Raw genomic sequence first — 17,858 nt, 5'->3', positions numbered from 1 at the left:
TAAACCGGGATCTTGGATTTATGTCACATTATCAGTAACCCCCACAGCTTGACTCCTGGACTTGCACAATTTCACCAGCTGTACTGTCTGGAGACAATACACATCTCTTTAACCTGTGTTGAATGCTCCCTCCACCCACATTGTCTGTGCATTTAAGACCTGGCTGGCTGTAGAGATTTGCATTCTAATCAGTATTCTGTAATTTGATTTCTGTGTCTGTGCCCTGTTTGAGAACAGAGACCACTCCATCTGACGAAGGAGCATTGCTCCGAAAGCTTATGGTATTTGCTACCAAATAAACCTGTTGGACTTTAACCTGGTGTTGTGAGACTTCTTACTGTGCTTACCCCAGTCCAACGCCGGCATCTCCACATTCTGTGACCAAGCCAGTTCTCCACCCACCTAGCCACCTCCCCCTTTATCCCATGAAATCCAACCTTTTGCACCAACCTACCATGAGGTACTTTGTCAAACGCTTTACTAAAGTCCATATAGACGACATCCACGGCCCTTCCCTCGTCACTTCTTCAAAAAAAAAACTCCACCAGGTTAGTGAGGCATGACCTCACTACTGCCATTTTATGTAGGAAAGGCAGTCTCACTGATTAAAACACCTAGCTTCAATTCACAATATAAAATACAATTAACAGCCCATGTATAATATTTGGCAGGAATTGCAGAATGAATGCATGAATTGCACACAGTTATTTTATAAAGTAGCTAAGTTGGAATTCTGACGCATGCACAATAATTGCTTCCTTTTGCAGCCTCAAGCACCGATTACCCTCTTGAACATACTCTTAACCATCTGTTCACTACATGCAATGTTCTTCAGCTCAGTAACTACAAATGATATGAATGAATGTCTTAGCACAGTCGGTTTGTGATCACAGATGGGGTCAATTTAAAAAGCAGAATTTACAAATGAAAACATATACAACGGAACAAAGTAGCTGAGATTTTACATTAACCTACGTCATAGCCATTCAGAAAATTAAATAGGCAACAGAGTTGGTGAATTTTTGGTATGGGACTGTTTCCAATTTGACTTCATTTTTTTCCAACTTGCAGCAACTTTGTCCCACCTATCCCATTGTCATGTCTCAAAGTTGTCAATAACTAAAGCCCTGAAAATACTCACCTTTAAGATCTTGCCCTAATTCATATACACCCTCCAAAATAGATTAATTAGAAGCTTAATTCTCATCATGCAAGATGCATAAATGAGAGATTAAAAAGGTTAGCAAACAATTTGCGATATTGTTTAATAAAAGCAAAATACTGCGGATGCTGGAAATCTGAAATAAAAACTGAAATTACAGGAAAAAGTCAGCAGGTGTAGCAACAGCTATGGAGAGAGAAACAGAGCTAACATTTTGAGGCTGTATTCAGAGCACTGATCTTGTTTGTTGGAGGGGGAATATGTTTCCAAATGACAAAACCTTAAGTATCAGCGAAATTGAAGCCAGTGGTCTGAAAAAGTTCTCAGACTGAAAGGTATTGATGAGATTCTTGTCAGTATTTGTAACAGGATTTTAAATATATCCTTTTTGACCATATTCCACAAGACTTTGTGATCCAAGAATGCCCATCTTGAGTTATATAGTCTAGGATTAAGAATCAGTTTTTTCAGAAACCCTGTGCCATGGAATTTACTTAGTTTTTCTACTATGCATCAATTTGAATGTGGAAATGTCTTGTATAGCTACAAAGAAAGTTAATGCAAAATTTGGAACGATTTTGTTTTGTTTTCCTTTATGTGCTTTTTCCTTTGCAAGAACCTTTGAGTTATGTGAAATATATGATAAATGCAAAGATGGGCTCAACTTAAAAAGGTAAGCAAAATAAAAACAGAACAAAATAGTGCTTGGCTGAAGGGGGGGGGGGGGGGGGGAAGAGATGCAGACTCAGAGGCTGGAACTGGCAAAATGAGTAAAACTTAAGGACGGAGGTGATTGGTGAAATAGAGGTCTTTAAAATTGTGAAGAGCTTTGATAAGAGTAAAGAGAGAGAGCATTTTCACTTGTGGGCAAGAGAAAAACTAGATCACCAAGAAACCAAAGAGAGAACTCAGAAGAAACACCTTTAACAGGTTGTGGTGAGAATGTGGAACTCGCCACCACAGGAAATAGTGGAAGTGAATTATATAGATGCATTTAAGGGGACGCTGGAGAGTATGTCGCATGCAGGTAGAGTATTATGTTGCTGGATTGATAATTCAAAGGCCTGGACTAATGGTGCTGAGACACAAGTTCAAATCCCACCACAGCAGCTGGAGAACTTAAATTCAATTAAACAAATCAGGAATAAAAGGTAATGGTGAACATGAAACTACCAGTGTGTTGTAAAATTCATCTGGTTCACCAATGTCCTTCAGGGAAGGAAATTTACCAGCCTTACTTGATCTGTGGAAGACTCCAGAAGTGGTTTACTCTTAACTGCCCTCTAAAATGACCTTTCAAGCCACTCAGATGGATATTTAATGCCGATCTTTCCAGTGACACTAATTTCCCTTGAATAAATAAAAATCCTTATGACAGAGAGGAGAATAGAGGGTAATCGAGATAAAGAGATGAGGAAACATGCAAGGATGCCCAAACGGAATATAAGTGCGAGCGTGGACTGATTGAGCTAAAAGTCTTGTTTCTGTTTTTTTATATTCTATCTAAAATACGCAGAATGGGGCAATGCCAGAATTAATGGGGATATTAAATTAAATAGAATAGGGACAATGATGGTCACTGGAGTTGCGGGGGGGGTGATTTGTGGACAGTGACAGATAAATCTAAATTAAGTGCTAGATAAATCAAGTCCAGAGATGACAAAAGTGACACTGGAAGTGATGCATGGGTGTGGTGGTGTTGACCTCTCCTTGCTTCAATGTCTCCTTGCTTGATGCATAGGCCAGAGATGGTGATGATGGAGGTGGAGGCAACAGCCTTGGTCATGAACAGCAAGTTGTCATGATGATGGGGGAAAAAAACACGGAAATATGTCTGGAAATATTGGACTTTATATAAGAATTCTCCTTCTCCTTTCTTCTACTGTTCAGCTACCTGGGTTGCAATTTCAGGCTTCCATTCTTGCCTGTCTCACCATAACAGCAAAATCATAAACACCACTTCTATTTTCATTTATCCAACACATCCAGCACACAGACTGCATTTCATGGCCCCTTTTAGCCCTCCTAAGTTCCTGTTTAAGCTCTTTCCTGCTATTTTTGTATTCCTCAAGAGACTTATCCATTTCAATTTCCTGAAAGTTATGGATGCCTCCTTCTTCTTTTTCACTAAGCTCACAATCTCTCTTGTCATCCAGGGCTCCTGAATCTTGCCATCTTTAGTCTTCATTTTTACAGGAACATACTTGGTACAGCACTCTGGTACAGTGCTGCTGACTTACACAAATCGATACAGAAAATGCATGGTGGCCAAGTGGTTAGCACTGCTACCTCACAGCATCAGAGACACGGGTTCAATTCCCAGCTTGGGTCACTATCTGTGCGGAGTTTGCATGTTCTCCCCATGACTGCGTGGGTTTCCTCCGGGGGCTCCGGTTTCCTCCCACAGTCCATAAGTCGTGCAGGTTAGATACATTGGCCATGCTAAATTCTCCCTCAGTGTATCTGAGCAGGCACCGGAGTGTGGCGACTGGGGGATTTTCGCAGTAACTTATTGCAGTGTTAACGTAAGCCTACTTGTGACACTAATAAATTAACTTTAAAACTTTGAAATTACAACACTTAATGATTTATTAAAACAAAAGATCAGATTTAGGAAACAAATATTGCAGTAAATAAAATCTATGAAAGTGTTAACCCACGATGACTGGTTTTGGTTCTATAAATTCCACCAAAACATCTTGTTGCACGATATCAGGTGACCAGGGATCTCAGAATTTTCTATGGTGCTCATTTGCAACAACTTCCAAAGCAAGATGCCTTTTGAACATGGGACAAGTATTGACTTACAATCAAAGCACTAGTACTACTTTAAAACATTTCAAAATCTCTCCATTATGGTATAACACTTCAAGACCAACTGTTGATAAGAACTTCACAAGATGCTATATAAATCAGTTACATGGGTAAGATGGCTAGAGGGAGATGGGCCAAATGCGGATAATTGGGATTAGGTTAAGGGTTTTAAAAAAGGGCGGTATGGACAAGTTGGGCCGAAGGGCCTGTTTCCATGATGTAAACCTCTATGACTCTCTATGAAATGCAAGTTCTTCTTGTTGCTCGAGGTGGCTGAACTGGGTTCTGAAAGTACACTGATCTGAAACACCAGCTATACAGTGAACTGTAATTCCTGGATAATTTATGGCTGTGTTTGCTCAGCTGCAAGCACCTTGTCATCATCATTTGCATTTCAAAGCAAAGTGCCCCAGTCATAGTCTGGGTCAAAGAAAGACAATATTTTAGTTAAGCCCTGACCAAGATCTGTGGCAAGTGTGTTAATTCCCACCATTTTAAAATACTTTTCAAATGATCATCTCTCACATTCCTGTGAGTTGAATTCAGCAGCCACACGTTCATGAGCCTGTGCTCTCTTGAAGTCCACTGTTTTCTTTTAAATTATGTTCTATACATGTCCATGTCATTGCAAAATCTTCCCAATCAAAACATTGATCACTGAACATCGAATGCTGATGGCAGAGCTGATTAAAGCAAAAATAAAACAGCAGACAAGAATGAGGTAGACAGAATATCACATGGCAAAAGCTCAACGATCTGCAAGTGAAGGGAGAATTCAGAGAGCAAATGGGACATTTGGACATGGACTGCTTCAGTATCTGAGGAGTCACGAATGGTGCTGAGCATGGTTCAATCATCAGCAAACATCCCCATTTCTGACCTCATGATGGAAGGAAGATCATTAATGAAGCAGCTGAAGATGGTTGGTCCAAGGACACTCCCCTGAGGAACTCTTGCAGTAATATCCTGGACCTGAGATGCAAGAGGCGCTGTGTTGGCCCATTGTCTCACAGGATTCGGAGGGGGAGTTAACAACAATCTGGCGCTTAGTGCACGCACGCATGCTCACAATCTGCATACTGAAGCTCAAAGACTAAAGGCTGGAGTGATTTTAGTTTTGGATCAAGGTGGCACGTGTAATTTCCTGTTCTGTAGATTATCACCACTCTTAGGGGTAATTTGTTGGAGATAATTTGTTGCAGCAAGAAAAATGAAGAGGAGAGCTGGCATAATGACTCCAGTATCTGACTCCAGTCTTCACTGTGGCTGGATTTGTGGTGATTCTGTCAGTAAGGATGGCTTGCATCTCATTGTAGAGTAAGCAGAGGATGGTAACAAATTTCTGAATACAGCCAAATATGAGGAGGATCTTAAGCCTTCATGTCTGACAGAGATGAAGGCTTTCATGAGGCCAAAAAAAGCCACATACGACGACTGGTGCTGCTTCCTGCCTTTTCTAAATTTGCCATGCGAGATCCTGGAAATGTGGATCTTTTCATATTTTTGGGAGCCTCCTCTCAACGAAATCAGACATAGATGACAAAATTCATCCTCAGTCAGTAGTCTGCTGACTGAGGTGAAGTTTATTTGGGGGATCAGGATCTCAAACCCATAACCAAGGTCAAGGTTTACCAGACAGCAATGATTCCTGCATTACTATATGTTTTGGAGACTTGGACACCTTACAGCAAGCACCTGAAAGCACTGGAGAAGTATCAGCAGTGCCATCGTAATATCCTCCAAATCTGGTAGCAAGAAAGGTTGTCCAACAGCAATATCCTCTCTCAAACCAACATGCCCTGTATTGAGGTTCTAAGCACTAGTCCTATCCAGCGGAGATGGCTTCATGTTGTTTATATGCCTAACACCAGACTCCCAAAACAACTGTTTTACTTGGAAATTGCTTGCCACAGGAGACTCTCAGGGTACTATCAGGAATTGCTTAAGGGATATCCTTGAAGAGATAAAATATCCCAGCAACCCACTGGACTCCCTGGTCTCTGACTAACCAATGGAGAAGCTTCTTTCGGGAAGGCAATGAACATGTTACATTTTGGGAGCACACAGTAGCTAAGTTGAGGCATCGGAGAAAGCACACAAACTTCCAAACACCTTATCTGCCTGACCAGGCAAGCATCACCCTGCCTCGTGTGTGAAGACTGCACAGTGGACCTATCAGCCACCTCAAAACTTATCCAACCAGAGTGGAGCAAGTCATACACAATTCAGAAGGGCTGCCTAAGAACAGATTGTTTATAAACATGCCATAATCAAGGATTCCTTCACGTTCTTCTGCCATATCAATTCAAAATCCAACTCCATCAGAATGTTCAAAAGCCAAATTCATTTCATGGGCAGGAGGTTCCGTTGACTCATTTATCTAATTCACTAGCATTCTTCAGCTCACTGGAGTTGAATATCTCTGCCTTTTTCCTAAGAGCTTTCCAGAGTGATTAATGGATAGAATTAAACAGGTATAGAGTTATTTCATTCAATGTCTCATACTCCTTTGGTACATCAACATTTACATTATACAAAATAAGCTATTTTTCCAAATCATATCATGCAAATTATTTTCATTAATGTACTACTAATGCATTTTCTATTCATTCTAAATAATTAGGTTTCATTGCTTCACAAATTAGCAGCTGTTTTCATTTGAAGCAGAATCCTATAAAATAGCATATTCCTTTCAGTCAACTTACAGCATTGTCCCATCATAATTCACCTTCATTTAATCCAATTAACCGGCACAACCATACAGCAGCAAAGTTATTACTGGTGGAGATTGGATTTCAAAACGCTTGCCCTTCAAGGCTTATTTGAAGAAAATACTTCTTCAATCATTCATGCAGAATCACTCTGTAGCTTGACAAACTGGATTACCATCAGGCATTTAAAAAAATATCTAGTCTTTAAGAATTTGCCTCATATGCTTCATACATAACTAAGACACCGTACCCTCAATGATATCACAATTAACTTCCACCACTGAAAACATAATTCTATTTTCTACAGTTGAACATAGTTTGTGATGCACATTTAAATTGTATTTAATTGTTTTGGATTTTTCAATCTAGTCACATACATTGCACAGGCATTTCAGACAATTTGCAGTTCAGAATTTTAAAAAACTTACCTTTTGCAAAACTTGCATTAGCACCTCTATCGAGAAGAAGACGAGTGATTTCAAAGTTCGCTATACTTGCAGCATACATCAGTGGAGTCCAACCAAAGCCAAAACGTGTTTCCACATCTAGGCCTGTTTTAAAATTTGTAAGTTAGAGTATCAGGTTTAAAAATAGATATAAAGTTTATATTCTAGAGTGGCTACTAAAATTACTTTAATATCCTGCATTTTTAATATTTATTCACATCCCAAGAAACATTTATTCATGCTGGTGTGACTGCATGTGCCCTGAGGAGATAATTTACAAATCTTTCAACAAAGATCAATGAAGAGTTGCAGCTTAATTCCCACTTTACTCATAATGGCAGTCAACCAAGCATGGACTATTCAGTTTCACAGGAACTTCTCAATATCTAAATATTTCAGCATAGACGTAGGTCTAATTGTACATTTTTAAATTATGATAAGTTGCTGTGCTGAAATGAAATTGCAATGAGCTTCGAATTCTATTTCGTTTGCAACAGGACACCGAGAACCGCTTAGTTGCCTTCTGAAATATTTACTCAGTTGGTTGCGCTATGGTCGCAGTTGATGTTAGTATTGGACAAATCATATCCCAAAGTGAAACCTGGCTTCACAGATCCTAACTTTTTTTTCCCAAGGACACTGAAACTTACTGAACAAATTCACAGGAGTCCGATTAATTTTTAATGGAAAGAATAAAATATTTATAAAAGCAAGAAAAGTGAACTATATTACACTGGACAAAAAGGCTAGAAAGAGCTCCACATAAACACAAGACACCAATTTAAATTCCCACTATTCCTTTACCCCAGCAATATATTTACAGACACATAAACCAGTGAAGAGTTACCGCCAGTTGACACAAAGGCTTCTCACTTGGGACTGGCACAGTTGCAAATGGGTTTCTTCTGGTGAATTCTGGTGATTCTTCAAAATCAATGAACTTTCAATCCCTTTTAACCCATCTCTTTAAGTTCAGGGGTTGTAAAACCTCAGGAAAAATTTATATTTTATAAACAGACCCAAAAGATTGGAAACCTTTTAGTCCCAGGTCTGTGCCGATTTCCAGACACCAAGGTTCATAAGCAAAACCTAATTAAAATTTAAACCATTTTTACCTTTCTTAACACACAAACGTACACATATAAATTCAACTTAAAATTATACATTGTTCGTAACAGTAGACAAAAACTCAGCAGGTCTGGCAGCATTTGTGGAGTGAGGAAGAGTTAACATTGAGCCAGTGTGATGCGAGAGTCACAAGGACTCAAAAAATTAACTCTATTTCTCTCTCCACAAATTTTGCTAGACCAGCTGAATTTTTGCAACATTTTCTGTTTTTACTTCTCCTCCGTTGTCTGGCTGTGTAGGACTGTTATTATTTGATTCCATTTCCATCAATCCAGTTTACAACCTTGGCACACTATTTCTAACTATGGTCAACTTCAAGCTCCATATCTTCTCTGTCCCCAAGACTGCTTACCTCTAGCGATGTAACATGTCATGCCTCTGCTCCTTCCTCAGTGCACATGCGGCTCTGAAACCCTCATCCATGCCTCTTCCACTTCCAGACTCAATTATTCCAATGCTCTCCTGGCCAGTCTCTCACCTTCAACCTCTGTAAACTTCAGTCATTCAAACTTCCATTGCCCATTTCCCAACAAGTCCTGATCGCACATCATTCCCATGCTCATTGACTTACACTAGCTGCCTGTCTGGCCACACTTGGATTTTAAAATTTTCCTGTTTTCAAATTCCTCCATCTCCACTTGCCATCTCTCTAACATCCTCCAACCTGCTTAGATATCTATATTCCTCCAATTCTGACCACCCTGGTTTGTTTCATCCCAGTAAGAGGTCTCACAACACCAGGTTGAAGGATCCCACCAGTGGCGACCATGCCTTCAGTTGCCTGAGCCAAAATCTGTGGAATTCCCTTCCTAAAATCATTCTCACTAACGCTCTTGCTTTTTAAAAGATGTTCCTTAGCATCCATCTCTAGCAATCTCTCCTATGTGTCTCAGTATCAGAAATTGTGCCACAAGATCTAGGTGATTTTACTATATTAAAAAATGCTATATAAAGGCAAACATTTTTGATTTGACTGATTCTGCCTGCATTCATGTTGAAATACAACCTCAATCCAGTTTACAGCAGATTCAAATCAACTTGGATATCTCTCCTAGATTGGCACTCATTCCTATTTTTAACGGGATGGAAATATGTACAGAATATCAAGCACTGAATTCTTTTCTCTGTTGTTTTCTACTAGCAGAGAAAAAAAAGTTAAACCTGCAAAGGACAAGTATGCTTTTCAAATTTGGCATGATTAATACTTTCTTGCTTCATTATTGAAAACAAAATGTCAGTTAGGATTATTTACACATTGGTGTGATTTGTACCATCAGAAATATTCAAAGTACACTCAACAGTTTGAATTGAAAATAGCAACACTAAAAACGTCCAAATAGGCAAAGGAAGCAATAAATAAATGTACACTAAATTCTATTAACCACGTTACGAGCATAGGAACCGAGGTAGATCATTTAGCCCCTCCTGCCTGCTCTGCCTTTCCACAAAATGAATGCTGATCTGCAACCTAACGGTATATATCCACCTTTTCTCCATATTCCTTAATCTTACGGCTAACAAAAAAAAAATCAATCTCAGTTTTAAAATTAATAATTGATCTAGCATCAACTGTCTTGTGTGGAAGAGATTTCCAACCTTTTACCACCTTGTGTGTTAAGAAATTTCATTCCAGAAAGTTCTGGCTATAACCTATTTGATTGTGCCTAGCCCACATTTTCCAACTAATGGAAATAGTCTCTCCAAATATGCTTTATTTGCTCCCTTAATATCTTGAAAACGTAGATCAAATCACCCCTTAACCATCAAAAGTTCAGGGACTACAACCCTTGTTTATTTAATCTCTCCTCATAGCTGGGATTTTCCGATCCTTCCCACCAGCGGGATATTTTGGTCCTGCTGAAGGCAACCCCCCCCCCACCCCACACCACGATGGGTTTCCCGGCAGCTCAGCCGGTGAGCAATGCAAATGGGCATCAGAAAAGCTTGCTGGCAGCCAATGGTGAGCCACCTCAGCCACCAGAAAGGTTGCCATGGGGATCCCAGAAAATCCTGGCCTTAGGGTGTAGATATCATTTTATCTAAAATAGCTGTTCAATTAAAGAATTTTATCAGAATAGGTTAATCACATATTTCAGAATATGTATAAAAGGCAAACTTCTGAAAAGTTTTGAATAAAATAAACTGTATAGATATTTAAAATAAATACCCAAATGTTAACCAGCATGAACATGGGACCAATGAGCTGCTGATAAGAACTCTGCTGCCACCAACTGGTGCCTCAATCTTCAAACTGTACTTGTACTTTGGCCCGTATGCATTTGGACAGCACAATTACCGAGAAAGGTACATGATCTACAACAAATGTAAACACAGGGATTCTGTTCAAACTTACCTGAGGGGGATACCATGTACCAAGAATTAGGCATTCTTTGTGTCAAGGATATTTGTTCAATTCCATCATTTTGGATCATAGACAAAGAAATTGTGGAATTGTTACTCTTTATTCAATTGCAAATTATTTATATATGAAGCTGATTTACAACAGTACTATTCAGGGGTAGCTAGAGGTGTATTCTTTCAAATGCTTTGCAGTGTTTTCAAGGATAATAATTTATCAACATTGGGTGCAGCCTTGGGATCTAACAGTAATGGGAAGAACAAGAGGCAGAGCCTGCAAGCATTGGGTTGAGACCTGGGATCATAAAGCATCAGAAAGGGATGGGAGAAGAGAGTTTGGAGGTAAAGGAGGCATGTGGAAGTCTGGTGCTGGAACAGAATCCAGCTACCTTGAGAGAGAGAAGCTCCAGTAGATTGTGATCAATGCTGCTCCTGGCACCTTTTCAATGCCTCATGCTACATTCCTTCTTCACTTCTTCCCAACCCATCTATCATCCTTTTTGAACAGTCACCTGTCCTCCCACAATGCTTTTCCCATTGTCAGCTGATCATTGCCTTTAAGCATTAACAGCACGTAGTATTAGTGAATCTGATTTATATGGTGTTCAACTTCCACAATGTTTAATTTCTATAAACAAGAATTACCTCAAAATACTGACATAACGATGCTTTCAAATGGCCATGTCCTAAAAATGCTTACTGTCTTTCTCAGAAAGGATGGATTTTGTAAGTAAATCTGGAGTCAAAACAAAGAGGGAAGATTCTGTGATCAACACAGACAGAATAATTGAATTTGTTCAGCACTTAGCCTCCCTAAGTATTTTTTAATGATAAGTCTGACTGGCCATTCAGAATAATTGGTCATTCAGCTCTGTATTTATCAAAAACAGAGTGGCTTATTAGGTTTTTTTAAGAGTCAAGAACATTGATGTGGAATAAGCCAGACCAAATAAAGGTTTCTTTACACAAAGGGCATTGGAGAACCAAAACACTGCAGATGCTGGAAATCTGAAATCAAAATGTTCAGCATTTGGTAGCGAGAAATGAGTCAACAGTTCAGTTGTAACCTTTCATCAGAACCGACAAAAGTTAGATACATAATCGCTTTTGAGGAGGCAAAATGGGACAGGATGGAAAAAAAGAAATGTCTGTGGTCGGGTAGAAAGCAGGAGACATCAAATGACAAAACAATTTGTGGGAATTGCTAAAGGGAGTGGCAATGAGACAAACAAATAAAAGATTATTCCTGAGGAGGTGTAAATGGCAGAGTAACTAACAACTTGAAAGCAAAAATGAGAAAAAAATAAGGTTAAGGCTGAAACCTGCAAAGAGGCAGAAATTACAGTCTGAAATTATTGAACCCAATGTTGAGCCAGGAGGTATTAAGGTACCTAACTGAAAGATGAGGCGCTGTTCCTTGAGTTTACATTGAACTTCACTGCCAAATACAGGAGGTTGAGGACAGAGAAGTCAGCAGCACAGTTTTTTTTGTGGGGCGTGGGGTGTGTGTGTGTGTGTGTGTATGTGTGTGTGTGTGTATGTGTGCACGCACACATTTATTATATGTTAAACTAAATTCAAATTCTCAAACTGCCATTACGGAGTTTGAACTTGCACTCACTGCACTAGATCAGACACCTGCATTACTAGAGCTGGAACATAATTCTTGAATGCTAGTGTAATGGTTAAGCATGACAAACAGGAAAGGAATGCAAGACAGAGGGTTATTGCATATAATTTTTGCATCTAGAGAGAGTTTGACGCGGTACCTTCCGACATTGCATCTGCATATAAAAAATTCTGTATGCAGCTTACGTGGTCAAGTTCCATTTTTATAAAATGGAAAAAAAAGCACAACTGAAAATGTACAGATCAGATACCAGATAGACAAACAGAAAAAACTATAACCAGCTACTAGGATGTTTAAAAGGAACAAATCAAACATGAGTGATCAGAAAAATCTATCAGAAAAAAAAGGGAAAACCATGTCATCATTCCAAATATTTGGTTTCTTATTGAATCAGAGGATCATTTTCCAAAAGAGTTTTGCAACATATGAAGAACATAATTATTTTTAAACAAAAGCATTTGAAGAAAAATGAATGAATTACCTTTGCAATAGCATTTTTTTAAACATCTGAAGTTCTACTGTTTTTGATGAGAAGCTTGGTGTTACTTAGAGACTTATGGAATTTCCCAGAGCAAACAATAATAGCTGAAGTGGTTTAACAAGGTAACCAGCTGCAACTTTCAGCAAGCAGCTGTGCTTGTGATTCCCAACATATTTTTATGACCAATGGTAAGACTGAACAAGGGGCACATGGCAGAATATGCTATGTGTTAATCCCATCCATTGTCCATCAATGAAGAAACAACCAGCATCCCCAACACATCTCACAGGTAATCGATGTTAAACAAACATACATTACACATTTGAAATTTTGCAATAATTTACAATTTTCCGTTTTAAATGATTGGAAGAGGTATGTTTCATGCATTTGTTTCTGAGGCAGAATTTTAAAAGCAGACAGTAGCAGAATTGTATGGTAATGCAATTTTGGAAGGAAAACACTGAATAAAGGTCCTAATTTCAACATTTTTATTTACGCATAAGCGTTTTAATGCTACTAGGCAGCAATATCTGTTTCAAAGAAAGTTGTGAGTTCTTCAGTTTTATATTTCATTATCCCCACCCCTTAAACAAACAGGACACATTGCCTATTTGATATTGTTGGGTTACATTTCAAGAGGTTTTACAAGATGTTTTGTCTGACGTGCTACAAAGGTCAGACAAGCCCTCTTGCTCTAATGATTCATAGCATGACCTACTGCACAAAGTGATTTCTGATAGCACACCCTGAGAGAACAATGGCCTTTGTTTATTGTCTCTGACTTTACACTTGGGCTTCGACTACACACCCACGCCAGTTCTTAGGAAGATTAATATCTGTTATACCAGGCAATTTCATCAAACTGAATTTCCAAAGGTTTAGTTGCGCTCTTAGTGTTTCACAGTAGAAGTACAATTTGTGTCAGGTGGCACAAAACACAAATGTCTTCAATCCGTTATGAAAGAGTGAAATAGACAAAACTGAGTTTCTCTGTGACCTCATTTTATTTTGCAGACTCTGCAGTTGAATGATAGGCAAAGGTTGTCGTCATACAAAGCCCATCCAGCTGCAGTTGTTTCGGAATTGTGAATTACTTCTCAGCTACATAATTTACTTGTTGCCTCTACACCCAACGTGCTTGGTCAAAACCGTAACTATGTCAGAAATATCCAAGACTGATAACTCTTGCACTCTGAAATCAGCCTTGCCTTTTGAGAAGCAAATCTGTTTAAATAAAAAGGTCCAGCAGCTGAAAAGGAAAATGAGTACCTCAATTCTATATGGTAAACAAACTCTTTAAATAGCACTGCTGAAGGGTCCTTCCTGCTTTTTAGTTCAATGAGTTTATTATATATGATGAGTCAAGCACAGGGGCAGTCCAACCACATAAGTACAAATATAGAAGTCCATTGGAGACCACATGGTAGGAATAATCAATAGGAGTGATCCAAGCTAAAATTGTCCTGAATACAATGTGACATTGATTCGTTTCCCAGGAATAAATCACAAATGTTCCTAGCATTTCACTTATTGCTTTCACTCAGACTCTGGCCTAAAAAAATCAATCATGTGGCATCCGTTTTAGTTGTAAAACAAGTGGCTATATGTCTAATATGGCAGTTGACGTGCATACACTCATTTCACACTAGAATGCACTGCACAGGATGCATTCAAAAGCCTCATAATATTTAAATTAAGGTTCTCACGCATGTCGTGGGATGCCTTTGAGAAGATGGCCTGCCCCTGTGCTTGACTCATCATTTTTGATAACCTCGTTGAACTAAAAAGCAGGAAGGACCTTCCAGCAGCGCTATTTAAAGAGTTAATTTACCATATAGAATTGAGTTGCTCATTTTCCTTTTCAGCTGCTGGTTAACTGCTGGGCCTTTTGTTTTCTTTTGCCTTCTACAATTCCTTTGTGACTTTTGGTAGTGCTGGATTGCATTGTCTGTCTTCAAAAATGTAACTGCAGTCATGGGTGGCCTGGTAGATCTGCCTTTGGAACTGGAAATTGAGGAAGGTCAGCCAAGAAGACAAGCAAGAGTAGAGAATCTGTAAAGAGAGAGGTGGGCATTCCGCAGGATACAATAGCTAGTGTGTCTTTGGGAAACATTTATTCTACTTTATCTTCACTAAGATAATCTTTCAGACACCATTTCACAAACATGGCTATTGTCAAGCTAAGTCACCAGTTACAGTCTGGAACCAGGGCATGGGCGACATTGTCTTTGGTTGTCAAGGGCATGTTTGTGCCATAAAAGTTGTTCCAGGCTTCAGCGGTAGCATCAGTGATATCTCCCAGTTTGCTGTTCATTGTTATATCAAGAAGCACTAGGCTGTCTTCATTGCAAGGCATTCCATGGCACCCAGGCTACCACTGATTGCACCCAATTTGCTTTGCGTGCTGCCATCATCTTTCTGAATAGAAATTGATTCCATTTCCCCAATATCCAACTTGATCATGACCACAGATAGCACATCTGCAAATCCGTGCCTGGTGTCCAAGCAGCAGTCATGTTTCATTCAGTCAGTGCGCCAATCCTCTGTGCTGCCTTTAGACAGGTCAAAGATATAAAAGCAAATTACTGCGAATGCTGGAATCTGAAAGAAATGCTGGAAAATCTCAGAATGGCTGACAGCATCTGTGGAGAGAGAACAGAGCTAACTTGTCAAGTCTGGATGACTCTGTTAGAGCCAGACAGGCCATCAGATAGACTGGTTACTGAGTGTCAAGGGGCACCCTCTTCATTACTCTTGCCAGAAACCCAGGCACAGCTACAGAGATGCTATCATCAGAGGTTTCACTTGAGTAGACAGTTGATGTGCTTAAGCACTGCTTCCACTATTTGGGAAGAACTTTCCAGTACAGGTTTGGCATTAATTCCAGGTTTATTGTCACATGCTGCAAGCTTCACAACTTTATGATAATGAGGGATTAGCCTTTGCCACCATTTGGGCAGCAGAGGAGGAGAATGATACATTTAGGCCAGAATTTTCCAACCGTTCACACCAGCGGGGTTTTCCCTATCCCACTGCAGTGAACGGAGATTTGGCTTGTCGCCAAATTCTCCATCTTTGCTGCAGCGATAGAGTGGCGTGAACGAGCGGTAAGATCGCACCCAAATATTAAAGGCACTATATAAATCCAAGTTGTTGTCAGTGAAGAAAGTGGGCAGCACTGTGCACCAGTATCCTCTTTGACAACCAGTTTTAATATCTTTTCTATTACTGTCTTGAGGTGTTTTATATGTTATATATACTGCCCTCCACTGGGTAGGGAAAACAACATTTATTTTCTCAGAATTAGTTACAAGTAATTTGTCCAGTGTATTAAATTTAGTATGCATAGCAGGACAACAGTACCCAAAATATAAAACAGTATAAAAATAAAGTACTGCTTTCTTACCAGAATTTAAAATTTGTTCAACCAAATGTGCCTTTTGTGATGCTAAAGCTTCTTTCAAAGTGCCTGTCTCCTTATCGTTCCCATTCTCCTTCTTGTTTTTTGATACTTCAAGTTCTGAATCAGTTCTTACTTGGTATGTTTTTACTGCCTGAAAAAAAAAACAGAATGATGTCTAAGCATAAAGGAGAAAAGTAGCATTGAGCATTGAACAAGTAACCGCTGTTCATTAATACGATTTTAAAAAATAATTAGCAATCCAAACTTTGCAGTGGGCAAAAGCATGGTGTTGCCATTGATTGTGAATAAAGCTGTCCATAGATCGGTGGCTTGAGAGCATATATTTCCTCTCTTTCGATGTCATTTTCAATTTGATCCCTTCTGGGATCAATTTGTCCAACTGGCTAGGCAGTAGCAGTTTGACAGACAAATCGAAGAATTCTCATAAACAGCAACGCAGGAAGTAAAAAGCAGGGAATATAAATCAGAGTGCTTGTGGGGAATTGGTAATGGAGAATAGGGTTATGCTGGATGAGTTAAACAGGTATTTTGCATCAGTCTTCACTATAAAGGACACAGGTAGCATCCCAGAAATAGCTGTAAATCAGGAAATGGAAGGGAGAGGTGAACTCAGGAAAATTACAATCACCAGGGAAGTGGTACTGAGCAAATTGTTGGGTCAATAAATTGACAAAACCCCTGGTTCGGAGGGACTTCACCCTAAGGAGTTAAAAGAAGTGGCTAATGAGATAGTTGATGCATTTGTTTTATTTTCCAAAACATTCTATATTCAGGGAATGTTTCTTTAGATTGGAAAACAGCAAATGTAACTCATTTATCCAAAAAGGGAAACAGAGGACAGGATTTTATGACCTCGCTCGGGCGAGACCAGAAATTCCCACCCGAGGTCAAAGGAGATTTCTGTTGTTAGACCCTCACCCATGCTGATTCCGTGGCGGGCGAGGTGGTAGAGTTCCAGCCAGAAAGCAGAAAACTATAGGCTAGTTAGCCTAACGCCTGTCATATGGAAAATATTACATGCCATTGTGAAAGATGTTCGAGCAGGGCACTTGGAAAAATCCAAGACAATCAGGCAGAGTCAACATAGATTTGTGAAAGGAAAAAAAAAATGGCAAATGCAATTTAACGCAGACAAGTGTGAGATATTGCACATTGGAAGGACAAACCAAAGTAGAACGTACAGGGTAAATGGTAGGACTCTGAAGAGTGTAGTTGAACAAAGGGATCTGGGAATACAGGTACAGAATTCCCTAAAAGTGACGTCACAGGTGGATAGGGTCGTAAAGAGTGCCTTTGGTACATTGGCCTTTATAAATCGGAGTATCGACTATAAAAGTTGGAGTGTTATGGTAAGATTATATAAGGCATTGGTGAGGCCGAATTTGGAGTATTGTGTACAGTTTTGGTCACCTAGTTACAGGAAGGATGTAAATAAGTTTGAAAGAGTACAGAGAAGGTTCACAAGGATGTTGCCGGGACTTGAGAAGCTGAGTTACAGAGAGAGATTGAATAGGTTGGGACTCTATTCCCTGGAGCGTAGAAGATTGAGGGGAGATTTTGATAGAGATGTATAAGATTTTGATGGGTATAGATAGAGTGAATGCAAGCAGGCTTTTTCCGCTGAGGCTAGGGGAGAAAAAAACCAGAGGGCATGGGTTAAGGGTGAAAGGAGAAAAGTTTAAAGGGGTTATTAGGGGGGGCTTC

General features: G+C 39.5%; 1 protein-coding gene across 2 annotated transcripts in view; it reads right to left on the bottom strand.

Moving 5' to 3' along the window:
* Positions 1-17,858, bottom strand: part of asz1 (ankyrin repeat, SAM and basic leucine zipper domain containing 1) — a 76,358-nt gene that overhangs the window by 44,770 nt on the left and 13,730 nt on the right. The window contains exons 2-3 of one of the 2 annotated variants that reach the window (XM_078221165.1): positions 16,137-16,284; positions 7,116-7,238 (exon numbers count right to left, since the gene is read on the bottom strand). In XM_078221165.1, coding sequence (XP_078077291.1) covers positions 7,116-7,238; positions 16,137-16,284 — 271 coding nt within the window. Of the gene's footprint in view, positions 1-7,115; positions 7,239-12,730; positions 12,796-16,136; positions 16,285-17,858 lie in introns of those variants that run through there. The other variant, XM_078221166.1, reaches the window with a different exon arrangement.

Source organism: Mustelus asterias, chromosome 9 (genome assembly GCF_964213995.1).
Source record: "Mustelus asterias chromosome 9, sMusAst1.hap1.1, whole genome shotgun sequence".
In the NCBI taxonomy this organism is placed as follows: Eukaryota; Metazoa; Chordata; class Chondrichthyes; order Carcharhiniformes; family Triakidae; genus Mustelus; species Mustelus asterias.
This window is presented reverse-complemented; position numbering and strand designations above follow the sequence as displayed.